The sequence below is a fragment of the Alosa alosa genome, chromosome 13 (genome assembly GCF_017589495.1).
Source record: "Alosa alosa isolate M-15738 ecotype Scorff River chromosome 13, AALO_Geno_1.1, whole genome shotgun sequence".
Taxonomy (NCBI): Eukaryota; Metazoa; Chordata; class Actinopteri; order Clupeiformes; family Clupeidae; genus Alosa; species Alosa alosa.
Genome location: NC_063201.1, coordinates 23,796,444 through 23,815,999, shown reverse-complemented (window position 1 = coordinate 23,815,999; position 19,556 = coordinate 23,796,444). Strand labels below are relative to the sequence as shown.

Here is a 19,556-nt window from a genome sequence, read left to right as displayed (position 1 = left end):
ACAGCACATTTCCTGGATATCAAAGACACTATAAGTGGTTTGAGATGAGGTTTTATTAGAATGGTTTCTAACCCCCTCTCACACCTGGCCATGCTACAAAGGGAGTGAGTGTGAGTGAGCAAAAGAATAAACACTGTTGGATCAGGAATTTGTGTGTGTGTCTGAGAGAGAGGGCAAGAGTGTGTGTAAGTGTGAACAGTTATTTCAACAGTTACAGTATATGCGCTAATGCATGTGTAAAAGTTTGATGTCTATGTGGGGGTGTAACCAGCACTGCTGGAAGATGTCTATCACTGAAACAGATGTGGCTATCCCAATAAAGGGTGTGGTTTTCACGAGAAGAGGTCTGGCCACCAAAGGAAGAGTCGTGGCTACCACAGGAAGAGGCGTGGCTACCACAGGAAAAGGGGTTTCCCATCCTGCTCGGCCAGGTAACAGAGGCAGGTGTGCAGCAGCAGGGCGTCCTTGAGCAGGGTGGAGGGCACCGTGTTGACCACCAGGCGCTGCAGGGACGCTGGGTTTCCATAGCAACTGTTCTGGGCGCTGCGTGGGTCCGGCCGCTGCCGCAGGATTCCGTAGGTGTTCACCATGAACTCAGCAAAGGACGCGTGGCGTCCGGCATTGTAGCCAAAACGGCCCAACCGCTCGAGCAGCGCATGGTACTGGCCCGTCAGACGCGTCCGCAGAGACTCGTCCACTTTACCACTCACAGGGTGGGTGCACACCTGCCAGGAGAGCACACAGACACACACACACACACACACACACACAGACACATAAACACACATAAACCCTGTCATTCTAACAGAATAGACAGATCGGGCATAGTTAGTGTAACAGCTCGTTCTTTACTGCTTGGGAGTTACAGCTATACCGAGTTTCTCTAAAACTGCGTGTTAACTATTTGGGTGTTAATACTATTGAGCCCTGTGGTCGGCCATTTTGGCCCTGAAAAAGAAATATATGTGTGCGGGCACAGTTTGGGACTACTTCAAGAACCTCCATAGAGTGCTGCTGTTCACTGGGTGCTTGACTGTGATGGGGGGGCCAGGGCTGGGTCAGCTATATAACAGAATTGTATGACCCAGACCAAAATGAACACCAGCAGGCCTCATTGTGTAGTAGAGATTATTAGCCTGGCACAGCCATCCCCACTACTATATCCACACTACTATTAACACTTGATTCCTGGCACATATTTGTTTATCTTTACTAGTGGTTTGCAAAAGTAGTAATCGAGTTTTAATTTGAAATACCACAGATATTCCATTTATTTATTTTCTAATAAAAATAATATCAAAGCTGTCAAGGTAAGAAACATCTGCCTAGTTAAGTAAGTATAAGTATGTACTCTTTTGATCCTGTGAGGGAAATTTGGTCTCTGCATTTATTCCAATCCGTGAATTAGTGAACACACAGTGAGGTGAAGCACACTAATCCCAGTGCAGTGAGGGGTTAGATGCCTTGCTCAAGGGCACTTCAGCCCTTCAGCCCACATGTTCCTACTGGTCGGGGTTCGAACCGGCAACCCTCCGGTTACAAGTCCGAAGTGCTAACCAGTAGGCCACGGCTGCCACTAGTTGAGGTGATTGACACTGGCAAAGATGAGTGAAAAATTATAAATTATAGGTAGGCCTGTTGATATTAATAATAATATTAATAATAATTGTATGCAGCACTTAATAAAGATCAAATAAATAGGCCTGAGTTTGGCGAAGGAATACATTCTGTTGTGCAGCTAGTCCGCCTTTCATCCTCCAAATCCTGTCTTCTCTTGCTTGCCCTCGCAAGCTAGCATACTCTTTGTGGCGGGTTTCGTGGTGACGACGCAGATTATATTCTTTGAAAACCGCCACACTTCTGCACGGTCCTTACACTGAACAAAAAAATAATCGTCCACTGTTCTTTGAAAACTCTGCACTCTATCAACTTTTCGTTTAACGCTAGCCATTTTGCTGTCCTGAACACTGACAGTTCTCTGCGCGTGCATTGTCTGTCACTGCTTGATCTTGAGCATGTCGGGTGATGAAAATTCGGCAAATATAGTTAATTTTATAACTAAATATCAATTTTTAACTGAAAAAATCAACAACATACCAGATGCAGACATGTTATTATTTTCCAAAAAGCTATTTTAAAAAATATGCCATGACGACTTTTGGGATTGCCTCATAGGGCTGGTTCAAGTAGTGGGGGGCTGGGGGGCCAGTCAAAGGGTGGTGGTGAGACTGAGTCCCCCCCCCACACACACACACACATACTTTGGGTCGGACTCACCTGTGTGATCTTGGTCACATACACACACGCACACACTCACCTGTATGATCTTGTCGGGGATGTTGGCCACTGTGAAGCCGTAGAGTCGGTGCTGCTCCTGGAACACGTTACCCAGAATCCTCCGGTCCAGCTGGAACGCTATCTCACCGACCAGCCGCTCTGGGTATGACCACACACACACACACACAGACGCACAAACAGGCACACATGCACACACACATACTGACACACATACACATAGACACACAACACACATACTGACACACATACACATAGACACACAACACACATGCAGACACACATACACACACACAAACATACAGACACACATACAGATAAACAACACACAGATACAGACACACAGCACGCATGAATATGCATACAGAGAGAGAGACACACACAAGCTGCTTTCAGACTTCTCCTCCGCACTATCTGCATATCTTTGTCAAACGGGTGTGATGGTGTGGAATGGTGATTCAGGTATGATGCCAACATGCGGACATTATGTGTGAACGACACCGACGCACATTAACAGAATCTCTGTGTGGTTGAACAAGTTGAACACGCACATGAACAGAATCTCTGTTCTTCACTTCGTTCAGACACATGATTTACATGATGTCCGTTGGAAATACTAGGAGGGGGGCAGTGTAAGAGCTGGCTAAGTTCGGAATTCCAAATGTTTGGTTATGCTGTTCAGATATACGGCCCAACCGCTTGATATTCGCAGAACAGACTTACACCTATGTCTGGTAGCAGCTACAGACACACACACACACACACACTTACACCTAGGTGGCATCTACAGACACACACATACACACACACACTTACGCTTATGTCTGGTAGCAGCTACAGACACACACATACACACACACACTTACACCTATGTCTGGTAGCAGCCAGGAGCGCCTGCAGATGTACGGCCGTACAAATTGTGCATACCATCAGGCTACTCAACAACCAAATTGGCCTACCATAACTTCCCAACTCTGCACAGTATCCCATTAACTGTATGACAGTAGGCTATTCACAATTCACTATTCACAATACACACACACACACCACCATCTCACACACACACACACCACCACCACACACACGACACACCACCATCAACCACCATCACACACACACACACCACCATCACACACACACAAACACACACCACCATCAGACACAGACGCACGTACACACACACACACACACACACACACACACACACACACTCCCCCACCACATGAGCTCTGACCTTTCACCTGCGGCAGGTAGCTCTCCTGCTGGTCATTGTCCAGGTGCGGGCTCTTCAGTGCGGACTTCTTGGCCGTGGTGGTCTCCAAGGGAGACGAGGTCCTGTGAGGAGCCTTCAGGAGGTCAATGGTGAAGCAGCCATCGTCCAGCGTGTCCTCCCAGGTCACAGCACTGACCTTTTCTGGAGGGGGTTTACATCGTACAAACATTTCCATCATTGTCTTATCAGAAAATATTTTAAGTTTAAGGAGCTGAAATTAAAGAATGTTGAAGCATTTTCTTAAAAAATGGACACAAACTGATTAACTTATTACCAGAATATTTGCTTTCAACTAATCAATTAACTGAGTAATTGTTGCTGATTTCAACTAATTGATTAACTGAGTAATTGTGCCCTACACAGGAAAGGTCAAGTTTAAATTATGGTGAATAGTTTGTAAGATCTGAGCTCAACAATCAAATTCACCCCTCCCATACATGCTGTTGAAGCAATCAACGTGTTGATTGGGTGAAGTGTATGCATGTTACCCATTAGAACATGAACCCTTAACATCTCTCTGAGCACACATACCAGCCGCTACAGGAGACTTTTGTGCAATACTTTCTCTAGCTTGACCATCCATTTCTACTGGGGTTTGGAGGGGCCACGTCTGTGCAGCCACAGATATCTAGCGCCCTCTGGCGGAATGTGCGGCTTACTGCATTACTGAACTCTCCAAACCCGCTCAAAATCAGTAAACGCACCTAGCGGGCCGTGGGCAGTGGACGGGTCGGTGCCGTAAAGTTTGGACCGGAGGGTCTGATTCTCCCGCAGAAGACCCAGCGTCAGCTTCAGGTACTCATTCTCTTGCCGTAGCTGATCGTTCTGTTGCCGTAACGACACGGTGCTCTCCTCCGAATCCATCCGTTTACCTGAGCGCACTCGTCAAACTGTTTACGCACACCCGTCCGAGCTGAAATTCAAATTCCATTCAAATCCAACACCATTATGATGTCAAATTCATGCGTAGCCTATGCTCCCGCGCAGACAGACGCCCTTCAACAATATGGCAATTACTGATATATATTTTCTAGACTACTGTGGCTGTCCGGATTTCTTAAACGTCAAAGGCGATGGCGCAGTAGATTCTTATCTCTTATATTCGGTTTATTTTGGCCGCCCTCGGCCCACTACGGAAATAGAGATATTAAATCATATTCTGAATCATGCTCACGGAAACACAATGGAAACTTTAGGAACGGCAGTAGAATGTCATTGCATTTAACATTATCTGATCTTGTGTAAAACATACACGCACACCCTGCCAAAGCTGGCTCGCATCATCTGTCCCTTGGCAATACATCTTGAAAGCACATGCCACAACCTCTACCATCCCCGACAGATCCTGGCCTGTCTCACCAGGCTGGACTAGCCTACTTCAGCAGTATGGCTAGTACACAAACTCAGCAGCACATTTTTCGCTTTGAATATTAGAGAGTTTTATGCCATTGTAAGTTGCTCTAGACCAGTGGTTCTTAAACGTTTTGTCTGGCGACCAGCCCAAAAACATGGGCCAAGTCTCGCGACCCCCTTCTCTCTAACAAGCGGAATTTCGAAATGCTGTGAGATGGGCATTGGAAGCAGAAGCAGAAAATGTCTTCTCTTATAGGTAGGCTATGTCAACATCAAAGGCATCATGTCAATGGCAACCTGTGACTAAAAACCTTTAGAGAACAGTTTGAGAACCACTGCTCTAGACAAAAGTGTGTGCTAAGAACTAAAAATAAAAACATAAAAACTTGGGGAGAAAGATGAAAAGGAGTTGTGATTGCAGACATTCTAGGTCATAAAGCAAGGGTTCTAGAACCTTCAATTGAATCTTGAGACTGTGAGAATGTCACAGGTGTGGTGTGTGTGTGTCTTATGAGCAGGAGTTAAGGCATCCAGGCAAGTCCAGGGGTGTGTGTTTGTGTGTCTGGTGAGCAAGAGTTCAGGCTTCCATTCCACACAGTCTCTATTCATTACATGCTAAAAGGAGACAACACTATTCCTGTTTGGAAGATTTATTTTATTCCATTCTTAAATGGTAATTTCCTCTGAACATGAGAATGTAAAAATACATTGTCAGTGGTGTCAGTAGAATATGCAGTCCACTGTGCATCCGATAAATAAAACGTCCACTTGACACGTTTCTCTCTTAAGAAAATGTTCAAGTATAAAATCGACAAACAGTGTAAAATCCCTAATTTCCATGAAATAAATTATAACGCTACTATAATCTCTCTAGAGTTTATCTTCCTGTCTGTGTGTGTCAGGTGGAGAGGCTGGTGAGACTGTCCCATCCCTATGTAGGTCTCTTTCTGGCCACTGGGGGGCGTGAGACACCCTTGGGATGCCCAACCTGAGCACTCTTCGAGACACACAACACAAAACTAACTTAGAAAATCTGCCCTATTATCCACACACACTCTATAAAACGACAGCAGTTGAGGCTCTGCTATCTAAATGGCCTTCATAATACAATTTAAAGAAATTCTATAGAGCTCTGCCCCTAACCCCCCCCACACACACACACGACCTTGCTCCTTATAGAACTACGGTATATGTGTCTATATCTGTGTGTATGAGAGTGTGTGTGTGTGTGTGTTGGATGTCTGTGCCAGGGAAAAGCTGTCGTCAAGTGTCTCTGGAACTCCCATCAAGTTGCATAGGTATGTGCACACGAGCGCACACACACACACACACACACACACACACACGCACACACACACGCAGTGTCACAGCATCTAGACTTGGTTTCAGATCCGAAACAACAAAACAAAACAAACTAGACCAACAGGAAACAAATAAAAACAGAGATCTTCAGAGATACATAAATTAAATTCCTACTAAAAAATATTAAATACTGTGGAGAAAACAAACACATAACTATTAAATAACTGATGCTGCATAATTAAAGACCAATAATGATGAGAAGCTCTTCAAAACCAGCTTTCCCTCTTACATTATTCACTATTATTGTTTACTTGTTAGTTTGTGGTGTGTGTGTGTGCGTCTGCATGTGTGTTGTGTCAGTATGTGTGTGTGTGTGTGTGTGTTTGTGTGTGTGTGTGACTGTTGGCACTGACTGTGTGTATTTACATATACGTAAGAGGTGTGTGGTTCTGTGTGTGTGTGTGTGTGTGTGTGTGTGTAAGAGGTGAGTGGTTCTGTGTGTGTGTGTGTGTGTGTGTGTGTGTGTTCACTGCATGCGGTCCGACTGCAGTTGCTGCGGCTGGTACTGGCTGAAGGCAGCGGCGGTTGCTGCGGCAGCAGATGGCGCGGGTGAGGCCAGGGGCTGCTGGACGGCGTAGCCGTACCCCCCGGACGTCATGTAGCTGGCCGCGGCGGGCGAGGCGGCGAAGGGGTACTGCTCGTAGGCGGCGGCAGCGTTTGCGGCGGCGGCGGAGTACTGGGCATAGGCGGCGCCCGTGTAGTCCAGGTAGGGAGATGCGGCGGCCGCAGGGCTGGCAGCGGGCGGCTGCACGTGAGGGATCACCACGCTGGGCTGGACGAATGCCTGAGGGTACACGTAGTGTGCCGGGATCCTGCAGCAGAGCACAGGGCACGGGGTCAGAGGGCAAAGGTCACGGGGGGCAGAGGTCAGGGAGCACTGCAGCTCAGGGCAGCCAGAACACACACACACTGTTTTCACACTAGGACACACATACACACCAGCACTGGAGCCCTGAGACGTCAATTGGGCTGATGGGGTTATGGGGCCTGCGGTCGCGCGCACACACACACACACACACACACACACACACACACACACACACACACACACACACACACACACACACACACACACACACACACACACACACACACAGTAGCTCAGACAATGGCTCCGTGTTGGTGATTACTGAAGCAGGCGTTACACTACCACAATAACCAAATTCACCCCCAAACGCCAAACCAAATTCACCCCAAATGCCAAACCAAGTAAAACACTGCAAACTACCCAACAGCCCAAAAACAAAAAAAGACACCGCAAACTACCAAACCCCAGAAAACCAAACACCAAAACCACACGCCAAACTCGCTCACTCAAACACCAAAACCACACACCAAACTAGCTCACTCAAACACCAAACCCAGATAGCAAAATCAGATTGACACACACACTCCTCCTCTCTCTCTCACACACACTCCTAACTCTCACACACACCATCACACACATACACACACACACACACACATCCACTGACCCACCTAATCACCCACAGACACACACACACACACAGGAGTGTTTCCAGAAAGTGTGTTGAACAGAGCTGAGAGGTCCCGCCCCCAGGGCATGATGGAGGTTCTTCTGAACGCTCTCTCTGTCTACGGCCCTTGTGACCGACCGACCACACGGCTCAGCCCTGCACCTGACCAGCCTCCAAACCCCAGCAGCACCATCGGATTTGGAGGAGCGCATGCTAGCAAGAGAGCTGAAACCTATGGGTGCTAGCATGCTAGCAAGAGAGCTGAAACCTATGGGTGCTAGCATGCTAGCAAGAGAGCTGAAACCTATGGGTGCTAGCATCTCTTACTAGCACATCTCTTAAGGTGTTGGGAGGGAGGTTAACTTAACGTACAAACTGCGCCGCTATCGTTCCAGCTGGCTACCAAAAGACTTTCTCAACAACGCTTTCTGGAAATGCAGTCCAGGTTAGCAGAAGCCGAGTCCCCACTCAACAACACAAGTATGTGTGTGCCTGTGAGAGGGTGTGTGTATCAAAGAGAGAGAGAGAGAATGTGAAGAATGTGTGTGTGTCACTAGAAGACCTTAGTGCGCCATTAGTGTGAGTGTGTGTAGGTCACTTGAAGACCTTAGTGCGCCATTAGTGTGTGAGTGTGTGTAGGTCACTAGAAGACCTTAGTGCTCCATTAGTGTGAGAGTGTGTCTGTCAATGTGTTTGTTACAACGAACCACACTGATTGAGAAATAAACCAAAAATAAACTGCCAGGGAGGCGAAAAAGAGAGAGGGGGAAAGGGATGACAGAAAGAGAGAAACATAAATAGAAAGACAGAGATAGAGAATGAGAGACAGAAATAAAAGCACACAGAGAAATAGAAAGACAGAGAGAGAAATAGAAAGAGAGAAAAGAGAGATAGAACTAGCTATCGAGCTACGGACAGAGAGAGAGAAGCGTTATGCTGTGGCTCTTTGTATCTGGGCAAACTGTGGTGAACTTACTGAGGGAAGCTCAACAGTCACCACCCAGCAACATGCAGAACAACAGGTGTTAGAGTGTTATATCTGTCCACACACACACACACACAGGACTAGAGTGACATGAGGGTCTGGTGTGGCTATTTTGTGTCACCCCGACATTCAAGAAGGACGGGCAGGGCGCCATAGTGAATGTGGGCCCATACACATACACACACACACACACTTCTCATGTCTGGCAAGAGGTAGTAGCAAACTGGATCAGCTGCCAGCTTCGTTCAGAGGTTTGAATCAGGACCGATTCTGTTAGTGGTTCTCCTAGCGCTCGTCTAACAGCTCTACACTGCCTCTGCATTGCTCTCAGCACTACTGTTGTGGCTAATGCTAAAAACACAACACTGTCTCACTGCATTGCCCTTAGTGCTACTGCTGTGGCTAAATGCTAACAGCTCTACACGGTCTTACTGCATTGCTGTTGCTAACCCTTGGCCACACTGCCTTCCGCTCTACTGCTAGCGCTAACACTCCCTCACTGCATTGCTCTTAGCTCTGCTGCTAAAGTCAGTAAACATTCCTTCTGTAGGCTAAAGCTTTACATTCTCCTGGACTGAATAGGCTCTGAGTGAAGAGTTGCTAGTCTGCATTGGCTCTTTTGAAGAACTCTTTGTTTTCTTTACAAGCTCTTATGATAGCAACCCTATTTTACACATTAGAGATTACACTGTTCATCAAAAATTGGACGTAAGAAGAGGGGTTTTGGCTAGTGAGGCCTTTCTGTTCTGCTGTTAATGTCTGCCTGTTTGCGTGTGTGTCTCTGTGTATGTGTGCACGCTTGCATGTGTGTGTGTTTTCATGTGTGTGTGTGTGTGTGTGTGTCTTAGGCTGCTGGTCCTGTGCAGTGGTATTCTTGGCCTGCTCTTGGACGCCTCTGGGACACCCAGTGATTTGTCTAAAGTTCAAGGCTAAATAAAGGTGCTTTGTAAATCACCACAACACATGGGTAATCTCTGAGCTTTTGGAATGTGTGTGTGTGTGTGTGTGTGTGTGTGTGTGTTTGTGTGTGTGTGTATGCATGCGTACCCCACCTGTTGTCAGTGGGCCTGTTGGGATCAGTCACCCGTGCAGCGGTACAGAAGACAGGCTGTGTGTATGAGTGTGTGTGTGTGTGTGTACGTGTGTGTGTGTGTGCGTGTGTGTGTATGTATGTGTGTGTGTCTACTGCAGCTGCTACTGTCCAGAGAAGCTAAATCTGAGGTCTGGCTCCAGGCGGCCTATTTGGGCACCTCTTCTTCTCTCCTGTAATTCCACCCCTCTCTCTCTCTCTGTCTCTCCCCCTCTCCTGCAATTGCTCCATCCCTTTTTACATCCATCCTGTTGCTTCTCTCTTCTCTCTCTCACTTCATCCATTCATCCTTCACTGTGATATCATCTTCAAATTAATGTGTTTCATTTTGGCATATGGTCCTCAGAGGGACAGATAAACACACGTGTCATTTCCACCAGCCACCAGCAAGTATGTTAGCAAGCTTTGGGTGGTGTTTGAAAGGGTTAGCATGTTTATGTAGCTAGCCTGCTAGTTTCAGACCAAAACTGTAGTGCTGCTTTAAGGACTGATGATGTTAAGGTAGAGACTCAGTTAGAGGTCACTCAGGTGAGTGTTAAGCTAGGGGGCTATGTATTACTAAGGTGAGTGTTAAAATAGAGTTGACTCAGGTGAGTGTTAAGAAGGAGTTGATTTAGGTGAGTGTTGAGCTCAGGGGAGTGTTAATGTGGAGGTGACTCAGGGAGTGTTAATGTGGAGTTGACTCAGGTGAGTGTTAAGCTCAGGGGAGAGTTAGGTGGAGGTGACTCAGGTGAGTGTTAAGGTAGAGTTGACTCAGGCGGTCAGTGGCGGTGAATGGTTAGCGTAGCGGCTATGAGCATCAGTAGCAGCGCTGTTGAACTGGGTGAGCACCACAAACACACACACACTACTATTCTAGGAGAGATCCGAGGGTCCAGGGTAACGGCCTCATAATCACACTTTCATGGCGACAATCAAGTCGTCATGGCAACGTCATGTTACCCTGTGAATAGGTGAGGTCACACTCTAAAGAGCAATACACTCTCTACAACACCACTACACACACACACACACACACACACACACACACACACCACCACCACCACCACCTTAAGTCCACTCTCCTCTCTTCTGAGCGGAGCGTGTGTATTCCCAAAGCACAGCAGTCCAACCAACACACACAGCAGTCCACTGCCCTCACAGAGGACATGGAACACACGCGCACTCGTGCACGCGCACACACACACACACACACACACACACACACACACACACACACACACACAGTGGAAACTCGAATCTTTACACTGAAACAGCACCCATGCAGCCAATCACCGTGTTGCTCGTGTGTAAACACACACAGGCTGGCTCTGGCCAACTGACCACGCGGCCCTCCGCTAGTCCTCAAGCCAGCCTGTCAATTTAGAGAGAGATGAGTTATACATCATGACAGCCAATAAGATCAGAGAGAAATGAGTTAAACATCACAGCAGCCTATCAGATCAGAGAGAGGGGGGTTAAACATCACAGCAACCTATCAGATCACAGAGAGATGAGATGAACGTGATGACAGCCAATCAGGTTGGAGACAGGTGAGTCCCACTCCGGCGCATCCACCTGCAGCGCAGAACATTACACTGACATAAGAGACAACGTCGAACACAGAACAAGGCCTGCACGATAAATTGTTATAAAATCGCGATCTTGATTCACCCCTTTTTTCACCGCCATTTCATTTTTAAATAACTTTGTTTCTCATTTAATTTTACGAGCCGACTGAATCACAAATGCTGCTACTTTCTTCTGTGAGTTTTAAAGCGCTCCCCAGCGCTGCAATGCTCTCCCTTCTATGTTCTCACAAAGTTCAGGGCTTCACCCTCAGCCAATGTATAACGTTAGTATAGTATAACGTTGTCAGTCGTGTTGTCAATCGCAAATGCTTATTTATTCAAACGTTTCTCTACCGAACTACCTGTGGCTTAATTTGCGGAGGACGTAGAGAAAGCACCTGTTTGATAACATGAGCTTGTGGAGGAGAAATAACTTTAAGAAATAATCTGTAGCCTAGGGTAGGCTACTGCAAAAACACTGGGTACTAGTGACGAGAATCAGCCAACCACTCAGTCTCAAACTGAACTGAATGGCCGGGTGAATGTTAATTCTCTAAGGCAAGCAGTTCAAGAGTGTGCTAAGAAATCATTCTGTTTTTGATACTGTACTTAAAATGGCAAGTGACAAGCTCCATTTCTCTAGAGACTGAAGCTGTAGCTGCAGCATGTTGATTGACATGTTTTAATCATGTAAAGACATGTTCAAGGAGTTCAGATAGAGCCTGTATCAGGACCATATTTAGTTCAATGTGTTATATGGGCAATTCCATGCAAAACTGTCACATCCATAACGCCAACTAAATACGATGGCATTATGTTGGCGTTATGGATGTGACAGTTTTGCGTGGAATTGCCAATATGTACTATTTTTGGTAGCCTACTGTACTTAAATGGCCAGTATTTTCTATATTCATTGAAGCCTCTATGTTTACAGGCTTGTGGTGATGCGCAATGTGCTACAGGTGCCAAAAAATCTGTTTAGTACTTCCAATTTGTTTTGTTTTATCATGGTTCATATGTGCAATAAACGTTACACTTCATGACAAAAAAAAATTGTGGCAAAGAATCGTGATATAAGTAAATATAGTATATACTCTTTTGATCCCGTGAGGGAAATTTGGTCTCTGCATTTATCCCAATCCGTGAATTAGTGAAACACACTCAGCACACAGTGAACACACAGTGAGGTGAAGCACACACTAATCCCGGTGCAGTGAGCTGCCTGCAACAACAGCGGCGCTCGGGGAGCAGTGAGGGGTTAGGTGACTTGCTCAAGGGCACTTCAGTCGTGCCTACTGGCCGGGGTTCGATCCGGCAACCATCCGGTTACAAGTCCGAAGCGCTAACCAGTAGGCCACGGCTGCCCACAGTACTATTGATATCAATTCTAAGCTAAAAAAATTGTGATTCATATTTTTCCCCGAATCGTGCAGGCCTACACAGTGACAACACACATCTGAGATAGACACAACAAACATCCCGCACCTGAGGAAGACGACACACACATCACACACTGAAAACACAGATAACACAGCTGACACACACAAGACCCCTGTCAAAAACAGATGAACAATGTGTGTGTTTGTGTGTTTCAAAGAGATAAACAGTGTGTGTGTGTGTGTGTGAGAACAGTGGTTCTGCTGGAGATTGGGTGGTCAGGGAGATTCCAACAGTCGCGGCATCCACCATCAGATGTTCACACCTGCAGGCCGTCCACTCAACAACCTCCCCCCCCCGGCTACAGACCCACCAGCTTTACACTGATTATACATTCAAGATGTGTGTGTGTGTGTGTGGGAGGTGCATTGACCTACCCATAAGGCCTCTGGATGAATGCTGGGTGGATCTGTGGTACGCCAAATGAGAACCCTGCAACAAGAACAGCTGCGATTGGTGGACGGCACCATCAACACACACATCAAGAACAGCTGTGATTGGTGGACGGCACCATCAACAGACACATTTGAGCTAGATCTCAGGAGCCACACTAGGCCATAGGAAAATATAGAATTCCATATGACTGGAGCTCTGTATGTGTATATGCGTGTGTGTAGGTGTATAGGTGTGTGTGTAGATGTATATAAATGTGTGTGTGTGTGTTTGTGTCGGGCCCTACCTGACTGCATGACCCGAGGCTTGGCCCCCAGGTAAGCCAGGTTGACGTTGGCCTTGCGTCCGTCGATGATGGGGTTGGGGTCCTTACAGGCCCGGTCTGCTGATGAACGGTCACCCATGGTCACCTACACACACACACACAGAAAGCATTCAACAGACAGCACCTCCAGCAGTGCCCAGTGGTAGTGGCAGAGAAGCCTGTCTAACCAGAATGCAGCACACAGTCGGAGCAGCAAGAGGAACTGCCGTTTGTGGGAGATGGATCCCAGAACAACACAAGTGGACAGAACATTTGGAACAGATTGCTGGGGGTCGGAAGTCAAAAAACTACTGTTTAGAGATTAGATCACAGAATATAGACTGCAAAGCATGGCATTAATGAGCTGCTACAGGTCATGCTTGATTCGTTTTTATTTTAGGCTGGTGAGAGCTACTCGCTGCTATCTATCTAGAATAGCCCCCCTCACCCGTCTACTAAAAATGCTCTCCGATCTCACTGGCTTTGGCATCAAGCGCCCTGTCAGCGGTCCACAATTACTCAACTCCACAGGCTGTTTACGCGCCTCAGTTTGTCCTACAATAGCACGCTGTTTACTTTCTCCAGACACCCAATCTAACAGCATGTTTACTTATCAGTACGCTGACCAACACAAACTAAACGGGAAATCACCCTCTCAACTAATAATACATACAACTTTCCCTCAGGCATATCAGCTGGCAGCATGTACGCCTCTCCCTTTGTTGGGGCAATAATGTTAGATGACAGGACTATTATTGGGCTACTTACAAATCCATAGCCCCGGGACTTTCCCGTCTGCCGGTCGGTGATCACCACAGCCTCATCGATCTCTCCGAACACCTCGAAGTACTTTCTGAGGCTGGAGTCCGTGGTGTGGTACGGCAGCCCACCGACGAAGATCTTCGTGTAGGTGGTGTCCTTCTGACTAGAGTGCATCTTCCGTCTGTCCACGGACTCCGGGGCAGCGCGTGAAACGTGTAGTGTTTCCAAACAAACTTTAACACACTAGCACAGTGTCAGATATCGAGGTGGTTGTATACGGGTCGTGTAGTTTTGTCCAAGCGCACCTGGAAAGTTGTTAACTATTGATTTCTGATTGCAAGTTGCCCTTGAGAGAAAAGTCGCGCTGCGCTCGCGCTCTGTCTGTTGCTCCACCGGCAGACTGACTGAGCACGTGTGGACTCCACCCCATCACCATTACCCCCACCCCACATGCGTACCGGTGGGTCACAGGGTCGGAACTCCGCTCCGACTCTCCGGGAACTGGTGAACGACATCCGAAGCTGATCGAAACCATGTCATTCGTTCTATTCATATATACCACCCGCCTCGCTTTGTGTACCTGGGGCAGTCTGTTACCAAGCTTTATCTATGGATGTATGCTTGAGTTGGGAAATCAAATAATTCATGCTGAGTAATGGTGACATCATGTCCAGCTCGGTTTATTCACCGCGCGCGCTCGCACGGGGAAACGGCATGCATTCCACAGGACACACACTAACGAGGGCAGACGAAAGGTCACACCAGATTCAGCAGCAGCAGCTGTAGTTTTATACCGTTTGGTGTAAACGGTAGTTTTATCAACATTTTCATTTTTAAAATCGTATTTTATAAACCAAGTAAAACTTAACAAAATAATGACAAAAACTGCATTTGAAAATGCGCATTTATTTATGATGAGGGGATCTGGCGCTCCTCTTATTGGCATGGATTGTCCTTTTAAAAACAAATGCTCATCAATAAAACTGGCAACTATGATTGCAGAATTTCAGGCCATCATCAGGGTAGATTAATGTCCAAATCAAATTAGGTCAAAATTGTGAGTGGAAAACTAACCTGACAAGCTAGGTCACATTTTATGCTATTGCTAACACATTACCATTGATGTTCGCTCAAATAACGTTACCTAGGAGGAGCTACACTTAATTTGGTTGGGACACCTTTATGTCACCTCTCTCTCACTCTCACACACACACACACACACAATCAATCAACAGGTCTTAGTGATGCTCTACTATAGGCGACTGGGTCTACAACATGCCCTCTCCATTAGGACATACTCAATCTCTTTATCTACCAACACACACACACAGAGCACTCAGAGGCTGAAGTTTAGGTCATAAACGTTCTGTATTCTACAGGCTCTTTGTACCAGTTTAAAACAGTATTTTTGAGATGCAGTATAAATACAATTCTGTACAATATAATATTGTAAATACTATGTTCAAATACACGTATGTACACCTCCTCGTCCCGGAGAGCAGCACGTTTGTACACCTCCTCATCCCGGAGAGCAGCACGGTACTCCTTTCCACAGTAAGGTCTTGGGTTTGTCTTCCTCCGTTACCAGGTACAGCATTTTTACACACACACAGACATATTTCCCACCATCCCTCTGGTCCTCAAGCCAGTTAAACAAACAAACAAACAAACAAAAGTCTACCCAAATGTATAAGGTAAACAAACATATGGGCATTGATATAGGCATGAGTATGAAGCATTGTGCAAACAGATCACTCATTTCATCAACGCACTAGTGGCAGAAAAATCAATAAACAAACAAACACACACAAAAAACAAACAAACAAATAAACAGAGCATCCTTTAACCACCCTGATCACAGGGACGCACACCCACTACAAGCTACACACACACACACGTGTCCATGGAGTTCATGGAGGAGAGAAGGCTCTCTACAGGCACACTAGGGTTTCCATAGCAACCGAAGGGTGTCCATGGTGACAAACAGAAGTGTACTGTGGCTCTGGTCACAGGTGAGCTGCATCCATGGGAACGGTGGCCTGGTCATAAGGCTGTGAGCAGAGGCTCTGTGCGTGAAATCGACTTGACAACTCCCACAGGGTACACGACACACACACACACACACACTCTTCCACAGCGGTATATTTGCTGAGCAGATTTATTGGCTGTGTTTTGCCTAGACACACTCACATGGCACTGAGCACTAATACCCCCCTCTTACACACATACACATACACGTTATACTCTATGTGCAGAGCATATTAAAGGGCTGCATCTTTGGTCCTGACTCGTGGTGATGGTTTAGAAATGCTGCAACTCCACAGAAACAGATGAACGCGCACACACACACACACACCAGGCCAGATCGTGCTGCAGGCAGTACTGCCATCATGTGCTCGTGACCAGAGGTTCTGATTGATGTTATCCCACCTTCACCTGTCTGGTGTGTGTATGTGGGGTGTCCAACAGCATTACGGTGGGGTAGGCAGTGTGTGTGCGTGTGTGTTCATGTGTGTGTGTGCGTGTGTTATCCTACAGTAGGAGGGGTGTGGGGGGCTGCGTAGGCGAGATGGGCGGGTCTCGGCTCAGGTGGGCGGGCTGTACGAACACTCCGTGTCCCGCCTCACAGCGGAAGTAGACACGCCCCTGGACCGTACCATTGTGCTTTCCTGCGGGGGGAACAGGAAGAGAAGAGAGTGGTCAAGAGGAGACTCGGCCCAGAGAACAGAACTGTGGAGGTGATAACATTACAGATCTGGGCCCGTATTCACAAAGCATTTTATCTTAACACTACTAAGACTCCTAAATTGCACTGAAAGATTTTAGCTAGGAGTTTTCTCTTAAAAGTTATTCACAAAGCCTCTAAGACCTACTCTTAGTAAGGAAAAACGGAGGCTGCCAGATGTAACATTAAAACATCTACTAGACTACGGAGGCTTTGAAACATCTATGTGATTAAAAGGTTTCTGGACGAACATTGGTGCTTCAACACAGATTCTGGTTCATATGTCACACAAACAGCCTGGAGATTCCAGACCCTAGTAATCTAGAAAGATTCTGGCCACGAATAATGTAATGGCCCAACTCGAGGGGTGGCACCAAGTGTGCATTTGAAAATCTCACTGCACGCAATTGGATAAGACTATACGATTTTCAAATGCACGCTTGATGCCGCCCCTCGAGTTGGGCCATTACATTATTCATGGCCAGACCAATGTTTACTGACTGATTCAGGACTTCGACACAATTGGATAACACTACAACTGTCATCTGTTTAGCTCGACTTTGGCCCGCCTATATCAGATGCACCGATGTGATTGGCTCCCCGCGATACAAGTGGCAAAAGTAACGTGCATCATTACTCATTGCCAGAGTGTCTCGCAGAGACAATTTAAATTGTGCTCTTGCGAGAACTCTGGATTTTTCAGGGTAACACAAACTTAGGGCTAATAAACCACTGTAGATGTTAGTTTAAACACTCAAACTTTTCAGGTAGCCGATAGGGCCAACCGCTTGCATTTCCGGACATTGCGTTTCATTTAAGCCTAGCTGAAATATTAATGGGTTTGAATCAGGCCCCTTGCCACAGGTGCATAAAATCAAGCACCATGCAGTTTGCATTCATAAACTAGGGGCTTGATTTGACACACCTGTGGCAAGGGACCTGATGAAACCCATGAATGTTTTAGTGACTTTGTTGTGTTCACAAATATAAATAGTTGTTTATGGTCCAGGCATAAAGGCCCCTGTATATTACGTACTTAATGTATATCTTCATTAAGTAGTTCAACTGTTGAACTAGCTGATGCCTCGCTAGGCACTGCTCGCAGACACTACTGTTTTGCTGTTGGCCGTTGTTGTTGGTGTTTTGCTGTGTGGAAACCTACCGTTACACACACACAGACAGACATAGACACACAGATACACACTCACATACACACACAGACACTGATACACACACAGGCACACACTCAACCAGATACCTGCATACACACACACACACACACACTCTCACACTCCCACTCACCAACAGCTAGCTCCAGCTCCACTCCCACCCAGATTCCAGCAGCAAACTCGACTCCGCCCACATAATGCACAGTTCCACAGTGCCCGCCCACCCACACCAGCTCTCCTGGAGCCATCCAATCAGGGAGCTGCTCCACTGGTCCCTCCCCCGGAGCCATCCAATCAGGGAGCTGCTCCACTGATCCCTCATGGGGTGGCCTGGGACCCTGACCATTGGCAAGTTTGGGTTCGGTGGGGGGTTCCACATTGGTCAGTTTGGGGAGGTCCACATTGGTCAGTTTGGGGGGGTCGAGGGAGGTGAGTTTGGGCCAGGTGTCCCCCCCCAGTCCTTCTGCCGCCCCCTGGAAGTCAGAGAACTCGGGACTGGTGCTGAGAACACAGAGGGGGGGGCCAGGAGGGGTCAGCGACGAGGAGGAATGTGTGTGTGAGTGTTTGTGTGTGAGTGTGGCTGCAGCAGGGGTGTGGGAGCAGTCTCTGCTGAGCTGCTCTGAGCTGCTGCTGCTGCTGTTGGGTAGAACAACATCACCAAGCGTGGCTTCTGATAGGCTGGTTTCATCCAGCGTGGCATCTGATTGGCAGGTGTCAGCGAGCGTTGCATCTGATTGGCTGGCATCAGCGAGCGTGGTGTCTGAGTGGCTGGCGTCGGCTGGCGTGGCATCTGATTGGGCGGCGTCAGAGAGGGTGGCGGTGGAGGCGCTGTGAGAGAAGTAGCCACTGGTGCAGCTGCTCACCGTCGGGCTGCGCGACACACACACACACTCACGCGCACGCTCCCCGCGCACACACACACACTCACGCTCACACACCCCGGCACGCCCACGCTCCCCACGCACACACACACTGCCCTCCAGGCTGGCGTTGTACACGTCAAAGTTGGCGAAGTCTTCTGGAACATACGTCTCCAACGGCACCCCGCCCTGGACCGGACTCACAGGGACATCGCACTCCTCCTCATCCGAGTCCTGTACACACACACACGCACGCACGCAAGCACGCACGCAAGCACACACACACATACCCACATCCACACCCACGCAGAGACATCATTGAATGTTCATGGTCAGACAGGCAGATTGAAACTAACAGTCTGATTGGGGTCATTCCAGAAAGATTCCAGGAAAATGGTTTCCGCACTGTCTCAGATTTTGCTCAAAGTTTGTCTACATAATGTTTACATATCAAAACTATAAGACCTGTAAAATATTTTTGATAAATTCCAATGTTTTCATTTTTCACTCTCTTTTACAC

General features: G+C 47.3%; 3 protein-coding genes across 4 annotated transcripts in view; all 3 read right to left on the bottom strand.

The window, feature by feature from the left end:
- Positions 1 to 35: 35 nt before the first annotated feature.
- Positions 36 to 6,515, bottom strand: LOC125305464 (speriolin-like protein). 2 transcript variants are annotated; one of them, XM_048260195.1, is made up of 4 exons: positions 4,273 to 6,515; positions 3,530 to 3,709; positions 2,318 to 2,499; positions 36 to 725 (listed from the first exon to the last, which is right to left on the bottom strand). In XM_048260195.1, the coding sequence occupies exons 1-4, from the start codon at positions 4,430 to 4,432 to the stop codon at positions 393 to 395; spliced, it is 855 nt and encodes a 284-aa protein (XP_048116152.1). In that variant the 5' UTR covers positions 4,433 to 6,515; the 3' UTR covers positions 36 to 392. The 2 variants fall into 2 exon arrangements, with proteins under 2 accessions (XP_048116152.1, XP_048116153.1); XM_048260196.1 differs by having other exon boundaries at positions 2,318 to 2,436.
- Positions 6,516 to 6,657: 142 nt separating this feature from the next.
- Positions 6,658 to 14,851, bottom strand: rbm24b (RNA binding motif protein 24b). Its single transcript, XM_048260197.1, has 4 exons — positions 14,289 to 14,851; positions 13,503 to 13,626; positions 13,201 to 13,255; positions 6,658 to 7,095 (listed from the first exon to the last, which is right to left on the bottom strand). The coding sequence occupies exons 1-4, from the start codon at positions 14,454 to 14,456 to the stop codon at positions 6,750 to 6,752; spliced, it is 693 nt and encodes a 230-aa protein (XP_048116154.1). The 5' UTR covers positions 14,457 to 14,851; the 3' UTR covers positions 6,658 to 6,749.
- A 780-nt stretch (positions 14,852 to 15,631) lies between these two features.
- kif13a (kinesin family member 13A) overlaps positions 15,632 to 19,556 on the bottom strand; it is a 66,365-nt gene continuing 62,440 nt past the window's right edge. The window contains 2 exon segments of the mRNA XM_048261925.1: positions 15,632 to 16,951; positions 18,310 to 19,270. Of these exon segments, the coding sequence (XP_048117882.1) occupies positions 16,815 to 16,951; positions 18,310 to 19,270 (1,098 nt within the window). The 3' untranslated portion in view covers positions 15,632 to 16,814.